The sequence below is a fragment of the Sphaeramia orbicularis genome, chromosome 10, assembly GCF_902148855.1.
Source record: "Sphaeramia orbicularis chromosome 10, fSphaOr1.1, whole genome shotgun sequence".
Taxonomy (NCBI): domain Eukaryota; kingdom Metazoa; phylum Chordata; class Actinopteri; order Kurtiformes; family Apogonidae; genus Sphaeramia; species Sphaeramia orbicularis.
Genome location: NC_043966.1, coordinates 6,539,154 through 6,563,988, shown reverse-complemented (window position 1 = coordinate 6,563,988; position 24,835 = coordinate 6,539,154). Strand labels below are relative to the sequence as shown.

Below are 24,835 nucleotides of genomic sequence, written 5' to 3'. Positions count from 1 at the left end.
GCAAATTATATTTTCTTGTGGTCAGATTCCCAAATGTCACATACATGTGCTTCAATCTTATAAACTTGTAAAAACACTGGAATCCAGACCACGATGATTAAACCGTTTTTTTACACATGACCGCATGGAAAGGTCTATTTCTTATTGCACTTCGGACAAATAAACACATCATCATATTTAATAGTTTTCCTCTGCTTTTCTTTTTTTTATTTGTAACTGCATTTGGGGTTTAATGTCAGCGTGGTGACACTAAATGTGCGACAGAAAGGAGGTTTTTGTTGTTTTAATATGATAACTGTAATTTTATTCTATCATGTTATTATTAGAAGTCCTAAATGTACTTCTTGTACAATATCTGAGTCAGCGGAAAGTCATTTTGAGCCAGGAAAAACCCTCACATGGAATCATAGACATTTTACTATCTATATAAACAGCCTGGCCCGAAAAAAAAAAGGAAAGAAAAACCCTCTAATATTTCATCAGACCACCTGCAGTTTTGATTACAGACGGCATTCACTGTAGCATCGTTTCCATCAGATTATGCAATGTCGTAAGTTTTATTTCCATCATTTTATCGGCGCATAATGTTGTGAACCTAGACCTCATAACACTGCCCCCACATGCTTGGACTGTAGGCACAAGGCATGATGGGTAATCCCTTCATCCGCCTCTCTTCAGCGCTCTGGAACAGGGTCAGACCATGTGACCCTCTTCCACTGAAACACAGTTTAATCTTTGTTTTCTACAAACTGAAAACTATAATAATAATAATAATAATAATAATAATAATAATAATGATGCATTTTATTTATATAGCACTTTTGATCAAAGTGCTTTACAACACAACAACAATAAAAGAGTAAGAGCAGAGTAAATGCTGTGCTACACTAGTTGCTTTTCCATTGACCCTCAAATTGCGCAAATATAACTTGCGTATTAAATTTTACCTAATGGAAAAATGAGAGTTTCACCAAAGCTCTCATTTTTCGATTAAAAGTTTTTTCGGGCATAGCGCAATTGGTATATCACACAAAACTGCAATGGAAAGACCTTTTTCCACAGCTAGAGTCACGTGAAAAAAAAAAAAAAAGGGATGTTGACAGATGTTACAACAAGCAAAGAAGAAGAGTTTTAGAAGAAACATGTCGCGATATGTGTGGACACACCAGGAAACTGAATCATTTTTTAATTTAGTACGAGATAGAGGGGTAACATATAATAATAATAATAATAATAATAATTATTATTATTATTATTATTGTTATTATTATTATTATTATTATTATTATTATTATGATAATAATAATAATGAATGTATCTGTAAATCAACACGATATTTACGTTTGTCGCCATGTTTATGGAATGACCTCTGGTGACATCTCGCAATAATAAATAAACAAATCACTGCATTTGTGATTTAATGGAAAAACCAATATTACGCACTTGTGTTTTTTTGACATTTAGTAAATATCTGTAAAGTTTTGCGCAGATGTCCAATGGAAAAGCGACTACTGTGATTTCCCAGTTTGGGATAAATAAAGTATATCTATCAATCAATCAATCAATCAGTCTATCTATCTATCTATCTATCTATAAAAACCAATTCAATAAAATAAATAAAAACAATTCTAAACAAGAAAAGCACTCGGAGAGCGCAGACCTCCACCAAGACAGATCTGTGCCGCCCCCCCCCAATCACCACCAAAATTTAATCCTTTCTTCTTTGTGCCAGTACCAACATTTCCTGAAAATTTCATGAAAATCCGTCCATAACTTTTTGAGTTATCTTGCTAACAAACAAACATGCACGCAAACACACAAAGCAAAGTGGTCACAATACCTCCTGGTGGAAGTAATAATTCCAGTAAAAGCAATTAAGAACAAGTTAAGATCAAATTAAAGGGTCGAAGAACTGACACATATGAATCACTGCAGTAATTATCCAGTGGAAGGAACCGAATGATCATATTCAATTCAATCATTTGTTCATTCGTTTTTCAATTTAAAACCAAAAATCAAAAAACAAAAAATGATTGTTTTCTTTGTTTTTCATTTTCAAAACCAGAATGAAAAATGGAAAACGGTTCATTTTTACATTTCCTGATTTTGTCCTCAAATGAAAAATGGAAAAAACGGATAACGACCGTTTAATACAATTTTGCTATTTTGAATATAGTTAAGTTGTCTGACCCGGAAGTAGTCGTAACTAGGGAAAAAAATAAACAAGCAGAATCATGGCCAGACTGGAGGAATATTTTGCTATACATAAGCAGCTGTTTGATTCTGAAGCGTATTGTATTCATACAAAAAAATAAATTCGGCTCTATTTTTCTGAATTAACGAGATAAACAGCTGCTTAATTATAGCAAAATATTCCTCCAGTCCAGCCATGATTCCGTTTGTTTATTTTTTCCATAGTTACGACTACTTCCGGGTCAGACAACTTGGCTATACTGAAAATAGCAAAATCGGATGAAACAGTCATTATCCATTTTTTTTTTCAATTTTTCATTTGAGCACAAAATCGGGAAATGGAAAAACAAACCGTTATCTGTTTTTCATTCTGGTTTTGAAAATGAAAAACAAAAAAAAACGAGTCGTATTTTTGTTTTTTGATTTTTGCAGATTTTTGGTTTTAAATTGAAAAACGAATGAACGAATAATACACGGATCGTATTCCACAACCCCCTGACTGAACATCACACAGAGGATGTAAAAAGCAGAATGACTTGTTCAACGTCTTTGCTTTATCGTGTGTTTCCAGAGCTGACGTGTCCGGGGGAGATGGTGAGGGAGCAGCTGAAGCGACACCAGCCCCTGAGAACATGCACATCCACCAGTAAGATCCCCCGCATGGACTGCCCCCGATCCTGCCAGGCCGCGGCGCCCCCCGGCGTCTGCTGCGGCGTCACCAAGAGCAGAAGAAGAAAGGTGGTGTTCCGCTGCACCGACGGCACCTCGTACTCCGAGGAGATGGAGACGGCCCTGGAGTGCGGCTGCTCCAAGTGCCCGTTGTAACAGCACGCAGTTCCTTCATTTGTTGCGCAACACACACCGCTGCCATTTTGTGAATTCTACACGAGGCCGCCGCTACGAGATTCCTCCACGCTGATGAGCACCAACATTATGTGATTTTTTTTTTTTTTTTTTTTCACACATTCATTTTGACCGCTGCCAAATTGCTGCCAAGAAAAAAAACAACAAACAAAAAAAACAAAACAAAAATGGGACACGTGTGCGTGTTTTTTGACAGAGAGAAAATATATTGTAAGATATAAGTAAGAAAAAACATAGAACTTATTTTTATTATGGATTTTCTTTTCTAAAGGATGAAAAAAGGACTGATGAGTTGTTTTTTTTTTAATGTTGATTATATAATGTGTTACATAGTATGAAAGTTATTTTGTATCTTGTAAGAAGAAAAAGTACACAGCAAAATAGATTAACATTCCTTAAAAGTATATAAATTTATATGTATGTATAAATCTTTATAATTACATACCCTAACCCAATGAATTTTATATTTTCGAAGTGTATTTGCATGATGTTAATGTGAGTGCTGATTTGTGGGAGGCTTTGGACACTGAGAGGGCTGTTTTTAGAAATGGCTGCCAAGAGGAGCTCCTTCGCTTCCAGAAAAAGGAAAAGAAAAGGCGGCGCTCCGTCATCGCCCTCCCTCTTGGAGACAAAAGGGAACTGTTTGTGCCTAGCTAACCTGCTTCACTATATAACGGACGTCAACCTCACATGTGAGAAAACACAGAAGACTCTTTCCGCAGAGATGATTCAACAGGTTGTTCTGTTGTTTTGTTCTTCACTTCGCTGTTGCACACCAGACTCAGAGCCACATGAGGTCTGACAGAAAACCTGGACACGTACGCTGTTCGTTAGTCGACAAAATCTCCATGAAACGGCCGGGGGAGCGCTGCCTGTTTTTGCAAATGAACACGTTTCAAGTGAAAACGGAAATATAGGGAAACCCGGTCTGTTGTGATTGGTCAAATCCACCTGTGGAACCACGGCCCGGTGTCGACCCGTAACTGAGAATTAGCTCATAGTCAGCGACAGGTTTACGGTTTAATGCCACATTGAAGAGACAAACTCTAAAATACCATTAAAAATACCTACGACGTAATATGTAAGCAAATGTACACTGCAAAAATCGAAATCTAACCAAGTGTATTTTTCTCATTTCTAGTCCAAATATCTCATCCCACTTAAAATAAGACGTAATCACCTAAAGAGTCACTTTTCAGTGAGATGTAAGAACTTATTTTTAGACAATAGATCTGAAAAATCTTATTTCACGAAATCTTACCAAGATGATTTTCACTTGTTCAATTGGCAGATTTTTTTTGCGTGAATTAAGCAAAAAAAATCCTGAATTTAGCACAAAAAAAAAATCTTGAATTAAACAAAAAAAATATAAAAAAATCTTGAATTACACAAAAAAATTACTGAATTAAGTGAAAAAAAAATTTTTTTGAATTAAGCAAAAAAAAATCTTGAACTAAGCAGAAAAAAATCTTGAATTAAATAAAAAAAACTCTGGAATTACACAAAAAAAAAAATGATTTCAAGTCATCTTACCGAGATAATTTTTACTTGTTCCAGTGGCAGATTTTTTAGCTTATTTCAAGATTTTTTTTTTACTTAATTCAGTATATATTTTTTTTGTTTAATTCAAGATTTTTTTTGTTTAATTCAAGGATTTTTTTTTTCTTTTTGCTTAGTTCAAGATTTTTTTTTGCTTAATTTAATTTTTTTTTTTTTTACTTAATTCAATAATTTTTTTTGTGTAATTCAAGATTTTTTTTGTTTACTTCAAGATTTTTTTTTTTTTTGCTTAGTTCAAGATTTTTTTTGCTTAATTCAATTTTTTTTTTTTTTTCTTAATTCACACCAAAAAAATCTGCCAATGGAACAAGTGAAAATAATCTTGGTAAGATTTCTTGAAATCAGATTTTCCAGATCTATTATCAAAACATCAGTTCTTATATCTCACTGAAAAGTTACTCTTTAGATGATTCTGTCTTATTTTAAGTGGGATGAGATATTTTGACTAGAAATGAGAAAAATACACTTGGTAAGATTTAGGTTTTTGCAGTGTAGAGAAATACATATAAAATGCATCTGATTTCTTGGGACTTCGAACATCAGGTCATTGATGGGATGGGGTTACAGTTAGAAGCTGAAACTAGGAGATATTCCCTTTTAATTATGCCTTTCACACATGGTTCAGTTGTTTTCACTTAATTAAAACCACAATATTTGCTGCAGTTATTCCAAATGAGCAGTTTTTGGCCTTTAATAATAAAACTTCTATATAAATTATGTAATTAAAGCTGCGATGCCAGACTTTTTTGGTGTCTCCAGGCAGAAATCCCATAGTTACTGTCATGCATGTTGTAATTGGAATAGCAATTGACAAATCAAGAACTTTTCTCACTTTTGTTGACTTAAAAAAAAACCTACCCTGCGACACATATATTAGTCTAATCGCTGGTATTTTATAATACAGTTGGAGGGGTTCAATATGTGATTGTCAGCTTTAATCAACAATTACAGTAAAGATTTCCTGAGACGTTGACCCAGAAGTTTGGAAAAGTGTCTTTTCTTTTCCACAGCAGCGTTAAACTGTCGGTCCATCATAGTCATACAGGGTGTCCCAAAAAAACTGACATCATTTCAGATGTCCATATCAGAGTGACGACATGATCAGGAGCAAAAATAATACTAAATAGGATTGATTTTGGATGTAAAATGTTTTATTCTACAAATTTCAAAAAAAAAAAAAAAGTCCTGTGGATGGTAATTTTATAATGCTCCAAAGTTATGACAGATGTTCAGTGTGTGACGCGGCACACATCAAGTCGGGAGTGGAGTTCCTTCCTCTTGAAACTTCTTCTGCTTTCCTGTTGGCACTTGTTTATTGTATTTTTAAACAAATCCACGTTGCCTATTCACATTTAACTGAGTTTGGCTTGTACTTCAGTTACACAGAACGCCTTTTCTGTTAGCAGTAAACGACATGTCTATTCCTGAAAGCAGAACAATAAAAATGACTACACTTTTTAGAGCAAAAAGACCAAACACATTTTAAACAAATTATTAGGTGATAAAATGATGTCAGATTTTTTGGGACACTATATTCAGGCTTCTGGTTTAGACCAAGAGGGACGAGACGCAGAGGGGGATTTAGGCTTTTGCAGCTCTACTTCATATTTTTATATTTTCCAGGACTATGCAAAGGTCTTAGGCCACATTTGGCTTTATTTCTACAGAGATGTCATTTGACTGCATTTATCGCACATATTTAGATGTACATGCATTTATTGTTCTGTATTTTAATTAAGATACAACAAGACATTATAGGAAAAACAGTCGCGGAAAAGATTATTAGACCACCCCTTGTTTTCTTCAATTTCTTGTTCATTTTAATGCCTGGTACAACTAAAGGTACATTTGTTTGGATAAATATAATAATAAGAACAAAAATAACTCATAGTAGTTTAATTTCAGAGCTGATATCTATCCATTTAACATGTTTTCTTGATAATAACCAAAATCACTTCAGTTCTTCTATGGCATTGTACTGACAAAAACAGTGCTTTTAGGCATTCCATGTTCTCTTTTCTGTGTGTTTTAGTCACATGATACACACAGGAGTTAGGACTTGATTGCATAACCATTGTTTTTGATGACTTTTGATGGTCGAATAATTTTTTCTGCGACTGTATGTGTCTGGTATTAAAACAATACATATTTTCTGTTGTGCACATTAACACAGAGACTTGAAATGCCTGCATGTAAAATTACAACATTGCTAAAACAACAAACCAAATGGGGCCTAAGACCTATGCACATTATAGTGTAAATTATTAAATAATTACTAAAAAAATTATAATAATTTTGATTTCATTCCCCTAAACTGACATGGCTTTAGTGTCCATTAAACACTATCGCATGACATTTTCAACTCAAAAATAGTTAATTTTACTAAATCAGTCAAATATTAAAAAAAAAAAAAATCTTTACCATTAACATTTTCAACTGTTGTTTAGCCCAAAATAATTTATATTGGGGAAAAATGATCCATTGGACATGTTTTAAATACCATCAAGAGAACTAAAAGACAAGTTTAGTCATATTTCATGCATGATTGAAAGGGTTAAGTCTCATATGTTTTTCTTCTGTTATAACCATCCCTATGTGATTATGTGAATGAATTATTACACTGGTCAACAGCAAATTTATTGTTTCAGTTTTTTGAGCTGTTTTAGGATCATTTTGGTGTGCTGAATCCAAAAATCACATTAATTTTGCTCAATCAGGTCAACTTTCTGAACTATGCTACATATTGGCTTTTTAACATTTTTGCTTACATTTATGGGCACTTTCACATCATATGATACAAAATTCATTCATATTTCTTGCAATAAACGAGTTCTGAAGATTTTACTTTTGCCAATTTATGATTAATGTTTTTTTTTTAATATTACAGGTGAATGAAATGGCTTCGACTAGAAGATCTTGCAAAAATAAGCCTGACGTATTCCGCTACATCTGCGGTGAATACACCATTGTACCTAACAGGAATCAAGTCACAAGTTTCATAAAGTGTGCTTACCAATCTTATTTTGGTATTAATTATTATATTTTGAGAGAAGATCAAATTTTTCAAAATCAAATTAGCAAAAAAACCTGACCTGATTGAGAAAAACAGATGTCATTTTTGGATTTAGCGGTGCAAAATGGTCCTAATTCAGTTAAAAAAACCTAGACAACTTGCAAAAAACATTTTTTTGTACCCAGTGTTGTAATCCAGTCAAATCATCCTTGGCATCATGATGAGCCTGTACCTATTTGCTGCTGAGTTTTAAAACAAAAACACGAAGCAATAAGAGCTCAATTGCAATAGATTCAGGAGGTCATTTGCACCAACAATCCATAAAGCCCGAAACTTTACGCAACTATCTGACTGGGCAGATGATTTTTATATATATATATATATATATATATATATATATATATATATATATATATATACAATTTTACCAAAGTTAACCACATGTACCTTAATGGTGATTATAAGGGTGGATCTAAACAAGATAATGTGCCTTGCTTTTCACATGAAAGTCACAAAGTGTTGATGAAATACTGTCAGGAGTTGCTACTGTATGTGTGATAACAGGTGGCCTTGAGTCAGAGAAGACACGTATGAATATCCCAAAGTGTTTTTCACATTGGTCACGAAAAGCCTTAATCATGTCACATTTACTTTGACTTATTTTACTATCACTGTCCTTAAGGTTGGTGTTGAAAAGCCTCATCTGGAATGTGAAATTGCAACATCTAAAACTCATTTCTGTGTTTTTTTTTTTTGTTTTTTTTTTTTAATTCACACTATAAGATGCCGATCAAGTAGTTTTTGCTTTAACGTCCAGAGAGATATTCACGGGGATGTAAGGGATCGACACACGTTTTCATTTTTACGTTACATGTGGTTTATTTGTCCACAAATACAGTACAGTGTGTGGTGGAGGTTTGTTAATAATGTGGCTTGCAGACGGAGTGCTTCAGTCAAACTCCACATGTACCTCTGACAGATAAAGGAAACTGGTCTTCTTACCGACATTTGTATATTGTTACAGTTTAACGAACCATAGGTGACTAACGCAATTAAAAGCATTAAAAACATAGCAAAAGACTATAATGTAACTACTACTGTATTGTTTACTTTATACATTGTTGCTTTGTTTACAGCAGATGCAAAGTGTTCACACTAGTACAGCTCAATCTGGATTTGAGATACACATCAGTATTATCCTCATCTCCTCTTATTTCCCTCCTCTCCCTTCTTTATCTGCTCACATTTCTGTTTTTTTTTTTCTCCCCCATTTGCTTCAGTCGTTTCTTTCCATCACCCGCTTTTCATCGTCCCCCTCCTCTTTCCCTTTCTCCGTTCCCACTTATCCTCATCATAGACATTTAGTTCTTTTCAAACCCAATAAAAGAAAGTACATGTCATTTGTCATTGATAGTCAAATATATCGCTAAGTCAGTCATAAAAAATGTTTGACTTTCTACAGGTCCTGGGTTGAAAACATGAATATGTGAGTGATAATGGATACTTATGTTGAATGTTAAAATTAAACTACCATTGACACTATACCTGCCCTCCATGTCTGTGTGTTTTTCATGTAAAACTCTTGAAAAGTAAATGTTACACCCCACTAATACAAAACTATGACAATACCATGCTACACATACACTATTGCTCCAATAGTCTAATAATGAACAGATATTTCCAACTTGGAAAATTTCTTGATTTAAACAAAATGATAGATGGATATATGTTTCTGCCATGTACCTTTTGTTATTTATACAGTATCCAATAGTTTTATTATTATTATATATGTCATGTAGTTGTCACATCATATGTCTTTCCCCACTTATTCTACTCTATCGTACTGTTACATAGACCAAAAAACACTGTTGCCAACAGTCTCCAGTAGAGGACACCAACAGCAAACAAATGTAATGAGTGTAACTCCAGTCTGACTACTGAAACCCAAACACAGCCTACTGGATAAAGAGATATTTGTCTGTATGTCCTGAGATCAGGGCTAAATGATTACATTGTCCTTTTTTTTTTCAATAATGTATTTATTGAGATTTTTTCCAAGCTACATATACAACATATAAATATATAAACAATCAAACAAACAGACAAGAAGGTACATACCAAACTGGAAGAAAACTCCAAGGCACTCTATGTAAACATTAAAATGCCTTCATCAGGAAGTCAAACAGTTTGACTTCCTGATGAAGGCTTGAAGCCGAAACACGTAGAAGTGTTTTTTAAGGTCTAGATGTGACCATGTTATGGTAATAAAGGCATTTTAATGTTTAAACAGAGTGCCTTGGAGTTTTCTTCCAGTTTGGTATGTACTTTATGAATCCCTTTTCCCAAACAGCACCTCGAACAAACTCTTTTTTCAAGATTCAAATTTTATTTGTCATTTCAGCATATAAAATACACAGAAACGAAACATTGTACTCAGGTCCCCGATTGTCAGCAGCATTTAGTAAATAGTATAAAATACTGATAAAAATAATAAAATACTGATTACCCCCCTAAAAGTTACCTATAAATAACTACATTTTTTATTTCCAAAGTGCAGAGCAGTAAAGTGCCAATTAAAAGTGCATTCCTGGGCTTGTTGGTCCTAGAAGCATTCCTTCCCATGAATTTTTGAACTACTTCTAGCAACAGACAAAAGGTACATTTAAAATCAATGCTTGAATTCATGAGAGTCCTTCCAGATGATGAGTAGTATTGTCAGAATACAGCATATGATCGTGGACCTGTACACATAGTCCTTTTATCTAGAAGGCCTCTGTGAATAAGAAACATAGAAATGTTACCGGTGGGTTCATTTAAGGACAGGAAGCCTGAGACAGGAGAGTGAGAGCAAAGACAACCAGTCTAAGGAACAGTTTATATCCACAGGCCTTCAGGCTGCTGAACCACTGACTGACTGAAACTCATATCTGTACATATCTTTGTATATTTGCACAACAGCAATAATATTTGTACTCAGTGTCTACCACTGTGACAGTAACTTGAATCTTGCACAATCATTCAATCTTTTTTTTGTTTTTTTTTGCACCTTTCACAGAGTACTTGCTTCACTTTATTTTACTTATTTATTTTTCCTTGCTTGGTGTTTATTTCCTTATTGTGCTTGTTGGGCTTGTTGGTCCTAGAAGCATTCCATCCCATGAATTTTTGAACTTCTTCTAGCGACAGACAAAAAGGTACATTTAAAATCAATGCTTGAATCCATGAGAGTCCTTCCAGATGATGAGTAGTATTGTCAGAATACAGCATATGATCGTGGACCTCTACACATAGTCCTTTTATCTAGAAGGCCTCTGTGAATAAGGAACATAGAAATGTTACCCGTGGGTTCATTTGAGGACAGGAAGCCTCTCTAGGGTGTGACTAAAATGGTGCAGTTCATCTGTGGAGGAACCTTCCCACCACAACAGGACATCACAAAGAGAACACACAACATGATCAAGGAGCACATCCACCCACAGCACACACTGTTCATGCTACAGGAGCATGGGAGCAAAGACAACCAGTCTAAGGAACAGTTTATATCCACAGGCCCTCAGGCTGCTGAACCACTGACTGAATGAAACTCATATCTGTACATATCTTTGCATATTTGCACAACAGTAATAATATTTGCACACATCTACCACTGTGACAGTAACTTGCATCTTGCACAATCATTCAAACTTTTTTTTTTAATCTTCATACACTTACTCTTTTCACAGAGTACTTGCTTCACTTTATTTTACTTATTTATTTTTCCTTGCTTTGTGTACAGTTTATTTCCTTATTGTGTTTTAGTTTGGTCTAAATTGTTTTAATTTCACAGTTTACTTCCTTTATTTAATTTTAGTTTAGCACAGCTGTTTACGTTAGTCGTGTGAAGGGAACTCGCAAAGTAAGAATTTCATTGCTCAGTACTGCTGTGTATATGACAATAAACTTCTTGAATCTTGAATTTGTCCTTAAACCTAAGGATATTGTTTGTATTTTCTCTATAGCTTTCAAATGTAAAACTATTATACATTTTTACACTGGGAGTCGTGTAATTTACAGATGACAGTGAATGTAGCATGGTTCTGTGATATACATGTGTTGTTAAACCATAGATATAGAACAGTTTCTTATGTGTACAGTTAAAGACCAAAGTCTGATCTGTCTGAATAGAGAGAAATAGCTCAGTTCAATAAGTAAATAATTATTTTGTGAAAACTATTCTCAACAGTCAGATGTCCTCGGTTATGATCTTTAATATCAAATTAATAGAGCAACAAATTATGACGCAACCTGATAAACACTGAAATTAAATTACAGTTTTATGATAGAATGGAAGCTTCCGGTTTTACGACAGGTGAGATCCATTTACGGCAGCTCTTGTATTTAGGTCAAGACAATAGATCGAACGGCAAACCAACCACACATGACTTTTTTTTGTCACTTTTCCCCTCTATATTGTCAAAATCATAAGTAAAACTCATCAAACATGTCACTAGTCTTTACCATAACTGCTAAGAAATCCAGTCCAGACCCATTAAGTACATAAGTTAAGTGACGACAGTGAAGGTGAAGGTTCTGATTGGCTGAGGGCTGATTACAGCTACACAAGGGGAGCGCGTGCAGCGGCTTCCTGAGTACGCCACCTGAAGAAGTCCTGGATGTTTTATGTACAAACCTCTACATTAGTGTTATATGAATGCAGTTATAGTCTTTCGGAAGTTGCAGGCTATGGCGAAATTTAGTCGTTGCTGTTTGGAGTCAAATGCAGTCTTTTCAAACCGCCTGGATTCAGTGTTTTCTTCAGCTAAGCTAACAGCCATGCTACCGCTAAGCTAGCGTCTACGGAGGCTGAACTTGATTAGCTTCGGTGATAACAGCTAACCTTTAGCTAATGCGTTAGCTACTCCTGAGCTCAGTTACCCTACAGTTGTAAAGAACTGATTGAAGGAGTCACCTTTTCAGCTGTAAAGGACTGGTAAACTGGGCTGGAAACTCAAGTGGAAACTGTGAGTAACCTTATGTTCATGGTCACATTATTCTACAGCCTTCATGTTTTAGTTGCTCATCATACAACAGCTACAAACATGCATTCGTCAGGTCTTAGAAACACTGCTTCACCAGCATTTATTTAATTATTAGCCTATTTTCATTCAGTGAGAGGCAGCAAATAATTCAGTGTTTTCAGAAATAATAATTGAGGTTTTCCACACTATAAACAGTGAAAAATGCCTAAATTGATGAAGACAAGATTATTTCTTTAGAGACAAATTCAAAATGCAAACTGTTTGCTTCTGGTAATATTTTAATAGTGAATGATTCTTCAATTGTATTTGATATATAGAGTTAGTAGAGGAGTTTTTTTTTTTTTTTTTTCATCCATCTTTTGTCTTTGTCAAAATTCTATCTCGTCTACACTATTAATAATTGAGATGATTTTTTTCTCCATCATATCACAGTATCAAACTTAGTTCTAAGTCCGCAAATCTGTTTACAATGGTTGTCGTTTGTTTACGTGATTCAAAAATAAGGCTTGAATAACAGATTATACCATGTGTTTTTAAATTTCTCTGACAAAAGTGTCACGTCAGTCTTATCTGTGATTGGTTTACGTGGCGCCTGTAAGTCCTGCCTTCACATTTGGATTCAAGCCCCACAATTCTAGACAGTGTTCTCATTGAGAAAGACAGGTGGACGGCCAGGCTAATTTGAGTTTGATCTCTTCACAAACATTTCTACAGTCAGTACAGCTCCTCTGAGTGGGAAAAAGATTTTGAGCTTTATTTTTGCACATGCTCTCCAAGGGCAAATTGAAATATATAAACTTTGTTCAGGTTTCACAGACCCTGCTTACAGATTTTTGAAATGTCCTGTAAGGTGTCTGTTGCATAAGACAACAGGAGGAGGAAAAACTGGTCAGTGTGAGTTTACAGATGTTTCATGCCTACCTGAGAATGTTTTCATTAGCCTTAGTTACAAAAGGAGGAACTGTTTGTTCTTTAAACTCTTATTTTAATTGCTTCATCATTGATGGTCTTGTGGTCTGCCTCAGTGACAGGGACATTTTGGCATAATCATGTGTGTGGTATGAGTTCCGAAATAGGGTGTAGAGTTGTAAAACACTGTGGCGAGTGAATTTTTAACATGGAAAAGTGAAGAAAGTGAACATTCTTTTTGTCACACTGAAGTGAAAGTCTGTTTTTATCTGTGGTTCATCACTGATGGTGTTGTAATCTTGCTCAAGTTGTACCGCCAGTGGTTGGGTCAGTTTAGCATCATCATGATGAAGATGTGGAGCCTTTGTCAATTACATCTCAATATTACAAAACATCATAACTGTCTGGTAGGGTTGATTTTTAAGAGGCAGGTTTTTATATACTATTCTTATTTACAATGGAAGCTGTACATTAGTGAATATATAAAATATGTAACACATGAAGCTGTTTAATTAAGCATGTGCTCCTGACGCTTTTTCATGTACCTTTGCTACACAAAGCAAACAGGAGGTCAAAGGGGAAAAAAAAGTGTGCAATCTACTGTGCTTTTCTTGAATTGGTTTCATCTTTCTGTTTGGTATCATGGTTTGAAAACTTCTTCTTATACAGAAACTCACTGAGTCACATTATTACATGGTCCAGTGGCTGATTGTTGAGTCCCAGTTTAACCCACCATATCCAAACACTGGATCGTTTCAGTGGATGAACAGCTCCATTAAATGACCATTGCCACCTTCTGCACAGTGTATTTGAGCTTCCTATCTCTGGACAGTAGTTTGTTGTCATAAGGAGTAAACAGGGTGTCTGCAGATCTTACAAAAATGGCAACAATAGTTATGATCCATCAACGATCACTGAGATGAACCAATCACAGTATTAATACATGTAGTGTACTTTGCATTGTCTCGTTCTACTATGTTTATCCTGTGTCTATAGTTTGTTTCATTTACCAAATCTATCTTGATGAATGCTTAGTATTATCTTTGTTTTTTATTAACTGTGTTATGGATTGAAAATACATGTCATTGTGTATGAGGAAGTGTCTACAGACATCAACAGAGACATCTGTCCTAAGTTGTCTGCGTTAATGATAAACTTCATTTCCCTTTTTCAGACGTCACTTCTCACCATTAGGGTTAGGGTTAGCTAACCCTAACGCTAACCCTTGAACTGATACACGTATTATTTATGCATGTAGGATTCTGCTCAAACAGAGGCTTTAAAGAAAGCATTTGATTCATATGATCACACAATTAAATGAAGTAAATGTGGAAATATGCCACAGTAGAGAGAATATGGAGGTAGATATTGTTGTGATCACAGTAAATGTAGACAGGAGGGTGGTGCTGTGGTCAAGTCTGATTGGATGGTTCATAGATACATGGGGGGAGGGTATGTGAGGAGGACAGCCTATAAAAAGATCAGTAGAAGAAGCTTCTGCATTGTGACTGAGCTCCACTTCAGAAACAGGTAAATGTGTGGTTTATGATTTATAGAATTAGACAAGTTCAGTTGTGTACAGTTAACAGCACAATAACCATTAACTTTGTTTCTGTTTTTGTAGAAAGAGTGACTGAAGAAAAAGAAGCCATCACAGCTCTTTGGAAAGGTTTGCATCTGTTTTTACTTGTGTTTTACACTTGAGACAGTTTCACTGAACAGATTAAATAATAAATGTTTGTCTTACTGCCATTAAATATATAGTAAATGTAAGGATGGGGACATTACAGATCAATTGTTCACATTCAAGCACCAGTATATTAATAGGATTAGTACCAATGAGTGTGTTACAAGCAAGATCAATTATAAAAAAAACTATAATAAAAAAATATATTTAAAATAAAAGTAATAAGATACAGTACTCTTTGCAAAGGGAGATGTGTGTGGTTGATTAACAGAGACAGTTTTTAACATTAAATTATTTTAGATCTTAATCAAACAATAGGCTTTGAGTGACATTCCTTAACTCGTGGTTAAATAAATAAATCACAATGTCACTCAGTCACAAAGCAGGCCACTTCTCAGCAAACAAACTCACAGAAAGGTCCCCATCACAAAAATCAAAAACTTGTTTGAAAAAATGTTGTTTTTATGTTAAACATAAAAATATCAGTAAATTAGTTTGTCTATCTAGACTGTGAATTACTGTAACAGGTTTAGAATGGGTCATTTCCATCTTACTTTGGATTTTCCACCACAGATGTACAAACTAATCTTCTTTGTCTTGCATTTTATGTTAAACTTTAGAGGAAAAAAAAGTAGTGTTTCATGAGTATTGTTTAATGTAAATCGATTAGCATATGATATCCAGTTGCTTCACGAGGGAAGGATTTTGTGATTTGAAGAACAATGTTTTGAGTTTTATTTTCTCTTTACCTGTCTGACATGTTATTTTCCGCACATTTTTTTTTTTTCACTGTACAGGGAATAATGAGGTTCCTGGTTTTTTATTTGCTGCTTCTTTCTGCTGCTGTGGTCAATGCGCAAAATGAGCGTTACAGGAAGTTTAAAAACCAGCATATCATCGGGGAGATGAACGTGAACCGGTGTAGTACCGTCATACGAAACAGACACATCACCATGACTGACAGCAATCAGTGCAAGGAGATCAATTCCTTCATCATATCCATGCCTAACCCTGTCAAAGCCGTCTGTGGAAGGGCAGGAAAGCCCTACGGGACCGGGGCCATGACCGAGAGCCTCCAGCCATTCGACGTTATTACGTGTACTCTGAGAAGCCAGCATGGTTCTAACTGCGAGTATCGAGGCCACAGGAGCACAAGGTACATCGTAGTCGCATGTGAAGGTGGCCTTCCTGTACACTATGATGAAGGCATCGTGCACATTGGTGGCTGAGCAAACAGAAGAAATGTACTTCAGCTTTCTGTTCAATAAAGATTTGAACTGAATAAAGTTGTTTGTTTCTTTATGCAGTAATTTATAAAAATTCAGTAGGGTTTGATTGTCCTCTAAAATACAAATATGAACAAATATGAAAGAATGAATTGTACCATGTTGTGGGGTTCTTTAGAAAACTATGGAATAAAATGATGATATGGTTGTGAAGCTGCTGTGATGATGTGTCCAACAAAAAAAAAAAAACATTTACAAAAATGCAATAAATAAACCCTGTGTATAGTGTATATATTTACAAATATATACACTATTTACTGAAGTTCAACCACAACTCCATTCAGCAAGAAAAAAAAAAAAATCTGAATCTTCTCAACAATGTCCTCAGAACTCTCAAAAGTCAGTGTTTCCTTCACATGTAACCACCACAAACTCTCCCCCTATGATAGGCCCAAACAGCCCCTTTTAAATTCATAGCCCCTCCCCTTGGTGTGAGGCGACTTCCCCAAGGCTGTGAAATATAATGATTTAATCCTGGAAGGCAAAGTAATACGGTTTTACCATCTGCGTTTGGCTGCTGTAGCTGCTTGTACTTAATATGAATAGATGGACGGACAGACAGACTTTATTAATCCCAAACGGGGAAGTTATATAAGAAACAGTACAAATAGAGTACAAGAATCATAAATAAAGAATGAGCAAACACACTATAGATAATGAATTAGAAGTATCAAAACTGAACTGGTAAAAAAAAAACAAACAAGGACAGTCAAACGGTATCATTCAACAATAAACTGTAATATGCAAAGAAAAATGGTATTTTTCAGTGGAGAACAGGTGCACAGATAACATTAAAGTGCATAGTGGAAATGTCTTTATGACCTGAACTGTGTGTGTATTTGTATGTGGACGGCAGCTGTGCTGAGTGTGCTCCCTCAGTCACAGTTACAGCAGAAAGGTGGAAAAAGGTTTGAATTCCAGTGTAGGAATCAGCAGTGATGTGACCTCAGACACTGAAGCTTGGAAACATGCTTCAAAGTCAATAGGTTATGTATTGTGAAGCAGTGGGCTAGAGCTTGATTTCAGCTGACGTTTGAACCACTTTATTTCTGCAGTCAGACCGAGTAAGACAAGTTCACACTGTGTTTATTCAAATATAATACTCATAGTGCCATATCATTAAAGAGGTGCCATTCTTACTGAATTGACTGACTATAAATAGAAGGTAAGATGAAGCATGCTATGAATAACTGCCATGTTGGTTTTACAGGTGCGGTGTTTGCTTTGCCCTCAGCAGCTGATGTATAATAATAACATGTGGTCAATGCTGAGAAATTACAGAATCAAACACCAGAACACTCAGCCTCGTGCCACCAATCAAGGTAAACATCATTTACACTACCAGTCAAAAGTATAGATGGAAGGACACCCCAGGTTTTTCTTTTTTTTCATGACTATTTATTTCACTGAAGGCATCATAACTATGAATGAACACACATGGAATTATGTAGTTAAAAAAAGTGTGACATAACTCAAAGCATGTTTTATATTCTAGATTCTTCAAAATAGACACATTTTGCTTTTATTACTTCTTTGCACATTCATGGCATTCTCTCAGTGAGGTTCATAAGGTAGTCACCTGGAATGTTTTCCAAAAGTCTTGAAGGAGTTCCCAGTGATGCTGAGCACTTGTTGGCCATCTGCGGTCCAACTAATGTCATTTCATGTTGATGCATGGTCACACACTATTATTTATCACTCATATCCCTCATAATCCAACAGAAACAGTGATGCGTGGCAGCTGAAACCCTCCTTATGTTGCTGTTGGACAATATTGGTCTTGTTTATTGTCCACTTGATTGAAAGAAACCATGAAACTGATAAACAAATTAAGTTTATTGATGAATCCTGTTTGTCAGCAGGATTATACAAAAACTTAACACAATAGAAAATGCCAACTCTGTAAGTGCATTAAATGAACGTTTCATTAATAGCCGTGATACAAAACAGTCAAAGCATTATTGAGTTCAGATGACACAACACATGAAGTGACAGAAAAATATCAACTTTATCAATTAAAGCAGAAAGATTGTCTGTGAGGAAGATGCTCCACTGTCTCGTCTCCTCTGAGGTTCAAACTTCAAACCAGAAAACACAGACGTCTGAGTTGTGTTGATGTGGATTCACGGCACAGACCTGCTGTATAAAACACCCGACTTTACTCCAACACTCATCTAAGGGTTTAAAGTTTTTCAGTAGACACAAACTTGTACATTTTACTGTCTGAGCAGCACCGTTTCAGTCTGAGGTCATAGATTTGACTGAAATAAACGGAGAAAATAGAGAATCGTGGTGTAATGAGCTTGTGTGTCCACTGGAGGGCGGTGCTTATTAACAGATAGACCTGTTTATAATGTACACTGAACAAAAACATAAATGCCACACTTTTGTTTTTGCTCCCATTTTTCATGAGCTGAACTCAAAGATCTAAAACTTTTTCTGTGTACACACAAGCTTTATTTCTCTCAAATATTGTTCACAAATCTGTCTAAATTTGTGTTAGTGAACACTTCTTCTTTGCTGAGATAATCCATCCACCTCACAGGTGTGGCATATCAAGATGCTGATTAGACAGCATGATTATTGCACAGGTGTGCCTTAGGCTGGCCACAATAAAAGGCCACTCCAAAATGTGCAGTTTTATCACACAGCACAATACCACAGATGTCACAAGTTTTGAGGGAATATGCACTGGTCATGCTGACTTCAGGAATCTCCACCAGAGCTTTTGCCTGTGAATTGAATGTTCATTTCTCTACCATAAGCCATCTCCAAAGCTGTTTCAGAGAATTCATGAAGAAGACTGTGCGAGGAAAATGGTGGTCACACCAAATACTGACTGGTTTTCTGACCCCCCTGGACCACCCAATACAGTAAAAGTGCACATTTTAGAGTGGCCTTTTATTGTGGCCAGCCTAAGTCACACCTGTGCAATAATCCTGCTGTCTAATCAGCATCTTGATCTGCCACACCTGTGAGGTGGATGGGTTATCTCAGCAAAGGACAAAGGAGAAGTGCTCACTAACACAGATTTAGACAAATTTATGAACAATTTTTGAGAGAAATAGGCCTTTTGTGTACATAGAAAAAGTTTTAGATCTTTGAGTTCAGCTCATGAAAAATGGGAGAAAAAACAAAAGTGTGGCATTTATATTTTTGTTCAGTGTATTTTCACCACATTTTAACAGTTACTAGATAAATAATATAACACACTGCAGTCTGAGAAAAATATCCTCCGTATAGTTTGACATTTACAAAATAACAAGGTGTTTTGTTTACTATTTAAATGTTTAGGGGACAGACTTACTGTTTTTACAAAATACGTTTTATCAGCACACAATAAAAAGAAGAAAAACTGAGACTTTTGTGTGAACGTGAAAAGGTGTCACTGTCAGACAGAGACGGAGCAGCTGGTTTTGGAGTTTCCCCGCTCGGTTACTGTGACATTTCCATCCTGACGTGTGATTGAATCCTTTCTGGTGATAAAAACACTTTTCTGAACCAAACCTGAAGCTGCAGCACATTAAAGCTGGACACACACCTAACGATACAACATGACAACAGTCAGATCGAGTCGTTTCTATTTGCAGATCTCATGAAATCACATCATATGTCACGCCAGTTCTTATGGCATTTGGGGTGCTATACTTGCGTGTTTTCAACCTTACGCGTGCTATTGCGTGATAATGTACGCCAAGATCTCCGGTTTACATATCTGTAACCCCTAACCGCTAATCACATGGTATTTGACGCGGTGTGAGTATGCACACGGAAAGCTTATAATGTGTACAGGTAACACGGCAATTCAAAGTGGTGTGTTATCTGTACACAATTCATGATATCACGTTGCTATTTGGGATCAGTGGATGACTCATAGAAAAATCAAGTTGCGTGTTCGATGTTTAAAGTCTAGTCTCCAAATCCACTTGCTGCTAGATTTACAAATATGTTTAATGTTTATACATCACTGCTGCCTGAGAGACCAAAAACAAACATAAGATGAGGAAAAGCGAGCACAAGGACAACTGAAATGACAAATGTTGCAGCATTCATTCATTATTAACAATGAGCAATTAACTACAACTAACGCAATTAAAAGCATTAAAAACATAGCAAAAGACTATAATGTAACTACTACTGTATTGTTTACTTTATACATTGTTGCTTTGTTTACAGCAGATGCAAAGTGTTCACACTAGTACAGCTCAATCTGGATTTGAGATACACATCAGTATTATCCTCATCTCCTCTTATTTCCCTCCTCTCCCTGCTTTATTTGCTCACATTTCTGTTTTTTTCTCCCACATTTGCTTCAGTCGTTTTTTTCCACCACCCGCTTTTCATCGTCCCCCTCCTCTTTCCCTTTCTCCGTTCCCAGTTATCCTCATCATAGACATTTAGTTTTTCTCTTCAGACCCAATAAAAGAAAGGACTGTAGAACAAAAAAACACTGTTGCCAACAGTCTCCAGTAGAGGACGCCAACAGCAAACAAATGTAATGAGTGTAACTCCAGTCTGACTACTGAAACCCAAACACAGCCTACTGGATAAAGAGATATTTGTCTGTATGTCCTGAGATCAGGGCTAAATGATTGCACCGTCCTTTTTTTTTTTTTCAATAATGTATTTATTTAGATTTTTTCCAGGCTATATATACAACATAGAACCATATAAACAATCAAACAAACAGACAAGAAGGTACATACCAAACTGGAAGAAAACTCCAAGGCACTCTCTGTAAACATTAAAATGCCTTCATCAGGAAGTCAAACAGTTTGACTTCCTGATGAAGGCTTGAAGCCGAAACACGTAGAAGTGTTTTTTAAGGTCTAGATGTGACCATGTTATGGTAATAAAGGCATTTTAATGTTTAAACAGAGTGCCTTGGAGTTTTCTTCCAGTTTGGTATGTACTTTATGAATCCCTTTTCCCAAACAGCACCTCGAACAAACTCTTTTTTCTAGATTCAAATTTTGTCATTTCATCATATAAAATACACAGAAACGGAACATTGTACTCACGTCCCCGATTGTCAGCAGCATTTAGTAAATAGTATAAAATACTGATAAAAATAATAAAATACTGATTACCCCCCTAAAACTTACCTATAAATAACTTCAATTTTTATTTCCAAAGTGCAGAGCAGTAAAGTGCCAATTAAAAGTGCATTCCTGGGCTTGTTGGTCCTAGAAGCATTCCATCCCATGAATTTTTGAACTTCTTCTAGCGACAGACAAAAGGTACATTTAAAATCAATGCTTGAATTCATGAGAGTCCTTCCAGATGATGAGTAGTATTGTCAGAATACAGCATATGATCGTGGACCTGTACACATAGTCCTTTTATCTAGAAGGCCTCTGTGAATAAGAAACATAGAAATGTTACCGGTGGGTTCATTTAAGGACAGGAAGCCTGAGACAGGAGAGTGAGAGCAAAGACAGCCAGTCTAAGGAACAGTTTATATCCACAGGCCTTCAGGCTGCTGAACCACTGACTGACTGAAACTCATATCTGTACATATCTTTGTATATTTGCACAACAGCAATAATATTTGTACTCACTGTCTACCACTGTGACAGTAACTTGAATCTTGCACAATCATTCAATCTTTTTTTTTTTTTTTTTTGCACCTTTCACAGAGTACTTGCTTCACTTTATTTTACTTATTTATTTTTCCTTGCTTAGTGTTTATTTCCTTATTGTGCTTTAGTTTGGTCTAAATTGTTTTAACATTACCCTTTACTTCCTTCATTTAATTTTAGTTTAGCTCAGCTGTTTACGTTAGTCGTGTGAAGGGAACTCGCAAAGTAAGAATTTCATTGCTCAGTACTGCTGTGTATATGACAATAAACTTCTTGAATCTTGAATTTGTCCTTAAACCCAAGGATATTGTTTGTATTTTCTCTATAGCTTTCAAATGTAAAACTATTATACATTTTTACACTGGGAGTCGTGTAATTTACAGATGACAGTGAATGTAGCATGGTTCTGTGATATACATGTGTTGTTAAACCATAGATATAGAACAGTTTCTTATGTGTACAGTTAAAGACCAAAGTCTGAACTGTCTGAATAGAGAGAAATAGCTCAGTTCAATAAGTAAATAATTATTTTGGGAAAACTATTCTCAACAGTCAGATGCCCTCAGTTACGATCTTTAATATCTAATTAATAGACCAGCAAATTATGACGCAACCTGATAAACACTGAAATAAAATTAGTTTCATGATAGAATGGAAGCTTCCGGTTTTACGACAGTTGAGATCCATTTACGGCAGCTTTTGTCTGTAGGTCAAGTGGAATGGCAAACCAACCACACATGACTTTTTTTGGTAACTTTTCTTCTCTATATTGTCCAAATCATAAGTAAAAATCATCAAACATTTCACTAGTCTTTACCATCATGGCTAAGAAATCCATTCCAGACCCATTAAAGCTATACTGTATGATGTGGCATTTTTACACTTTTCTTTTGTCATCTTCAAATGCTCCTAATAAGCGTGTGTCAAACTAAAATGTAAAAGAAATCCACTAGGTATTGAAACTCAAAAATGTTTAATTCTCATATATTTCTGATAAAAGTCTGACCGATCATTTTATTCGGTCCGAATGAAATAATTGGCCGAACCTGGCTGAGCCTCCTGTTAATCATCCATTACAGTCGTCCAGCATCCGATCCATTATCGCCATCCCCGCATCCCATAAGTGTCCCTCTGAATCTGACGCTTCACTCCCGCTGCTCCTCCTGTCACTGACCACAGTCTGCTGTCTAGGATGTGTATGGATAGAACTCAAATACACATGTGGATGGGAAAAAAATGGACTTATTAACAGAAACAACTAAGGGGAACAAACAGGAGTCTGATGAATGAAGGATGGAGATAAAAGTCTGGAAGTCTGGTGTACTGGACTGAACAGACGGGTCTGCACAAAGCTCAGCTTTTATGACTGCAGTACTCATACACATACATGTACTTGGTGTCACACAATGTTGGATGATGTAGGATGATAAATGTATGGACTATGAAACCTCAAATGTCCACGGAAAATCCGCGGAGGCCGCGCGTTCACAGTGTGCACGCCCATCGCCTGGGCACCTCATCTCCATGGTGCAGTGAAGACACTGACCCAACGCTGCACAGACCACACCCTTAAATACAGGGTCTACTGATGGAACAGGAGCAGGTGGATGATGTATCTGATTACTGAGGGAGGGGTCCGTGGACACGCCGAAGCGGACCAGACCTCTGCCTCCACCTCCGCTTCCACCTCCTCTCACCTGACGTGAGAGAGGAGGAGAGCATCAGAGCTCAGGCAGGGGGAAGTGGGCGGGGCTTTGGAGGGAGGTGGGTTGTTCATGTTCAGACTTTTACTAAGCGCTGTGAGAAATGCCACATTGGTAGGTATAGCTTTAAGTACATAAGTTAAGTGACGACAGTGAAGGTAAAGGTTCTGATTGGCTGAGGGCTGATTACAGCTACACACGGAGACGAGTAAGAGCGTGTGCAGTAGTGATGGGACTTTTGTCTCTTTGAAGGGAGCCGTTCAATCAGCAGTTGTTCACTGAAAAGAGTCGTTCAGAAGACTGGCTCTTTTATGTTTTTTGCATTATTTTGAAACACCAATGTTTTAATGACTAAATAGGCTCCAAGTGATGATTGACATTACATTTTAAAGGTGTTTAATTGGCGCAGCAGTAAATATTATCTACCGTAAGAAAGAATAGTTCAAATGTGTGGGCTAAATACATGACATGAGAGGTGACATTAGGCAAATGCTGGAATTGGACCAAAAACATCATGGTACATTATGTGGACTAGTCTGTAGCCTAAAAATGAAGAAGAAAATAAAACATTTTCTGATGAAATAACATTTTATTTTCCTCAAAACAAGAACAATAAATGTGTGTAAACATATGGAAAAAAACTGCTCAAAACACAACAGTGATTAATCACTGCAATTATTGAAATACCTGAACTATAGTGCAGTTCTCAAGTGTCATGCCCATCTTTTCTTTCTGAAAAGTGCATCCAAATACTACTCCTTTACTCACAGGTTCTCACTCACTCAAACTTTTCTGTGGTTTCCTCCAGTCTTCCAGCGCCGCCTCCTCCAGTTTGCTCACCTCACACTTCAAGCTGTTGTTTTTTTGCTAACTTCTGCCATCAGACACACGCAGTGCACAAGCACTCTTTTTTTTTTTCTGCTCCATCATTCTCTTCCTGCCCAGTGCCTCCCCAGTGACGCTAAATTGACAGGCGATCGGACACACCCTCCTTAAAAAAAAAATTTTTTTTTAAATGAA

General features: G+C 36.1%; 2 protein-coding genes across 2 annotated transcripts in view; both read left to right on the top strand.

Annotated features, from left to right (window-relative positions):
- slit3 (slit homolog 3 (Drosophila)) overlaps positions 1-3,212 on the top strand; it is a 742,110-nt gene extending 738,898 nt beyond the window's left edge. Inside the window, exon 38 of the mRNA XM_030145427.1 lies at positions 2,765-3,212. Coding sequence (XP_030001287.1) covers positions 2,765-3,018 — 254 coding nt within the window. The 3' untranslated portion in view covers positions 3,019-3,212. The remainder of the gene's footprint in view (positions 1-2,764) is intronic.
- An 11,815-nt stretch (positions 3,213-15,027) lies between these two features.
- Positions 15,028-16,526, top strand: LOC115427391 (ribonuclease-like 3). The gene is made up of 3 exons (XM_030145927.1): positions 15,028-15,087; positions 15,182-15,226; positions 16,042-16,526. The coding sequence occupies exon 3, from the start codon at positions 16,048-16,050 to the stop codon at positions 16,471-16,473; it is 426 nt and encodes a 141-aa protein (XP_030001787.1). The 5' UTR covers positions 15,028-15,087; positions 15,182-15,226; positions 16,042-16,047; the 3' UTR covers positions 16,474-16,526.
- The last annotated feature ends 8,309 nt before the right edge of the window (positions 16,527-24,835 follow it).

What these genes read in the sequence shown, in the direction of transcription:
- LOC115427391 (XM_030145927.1), top strand. Translation starts at nt 16,048, where the DNA reads ATGAGGTTCCTGGTTTTTTATTTGCTGCTTCTTTCTGCTGCTGTGGTC.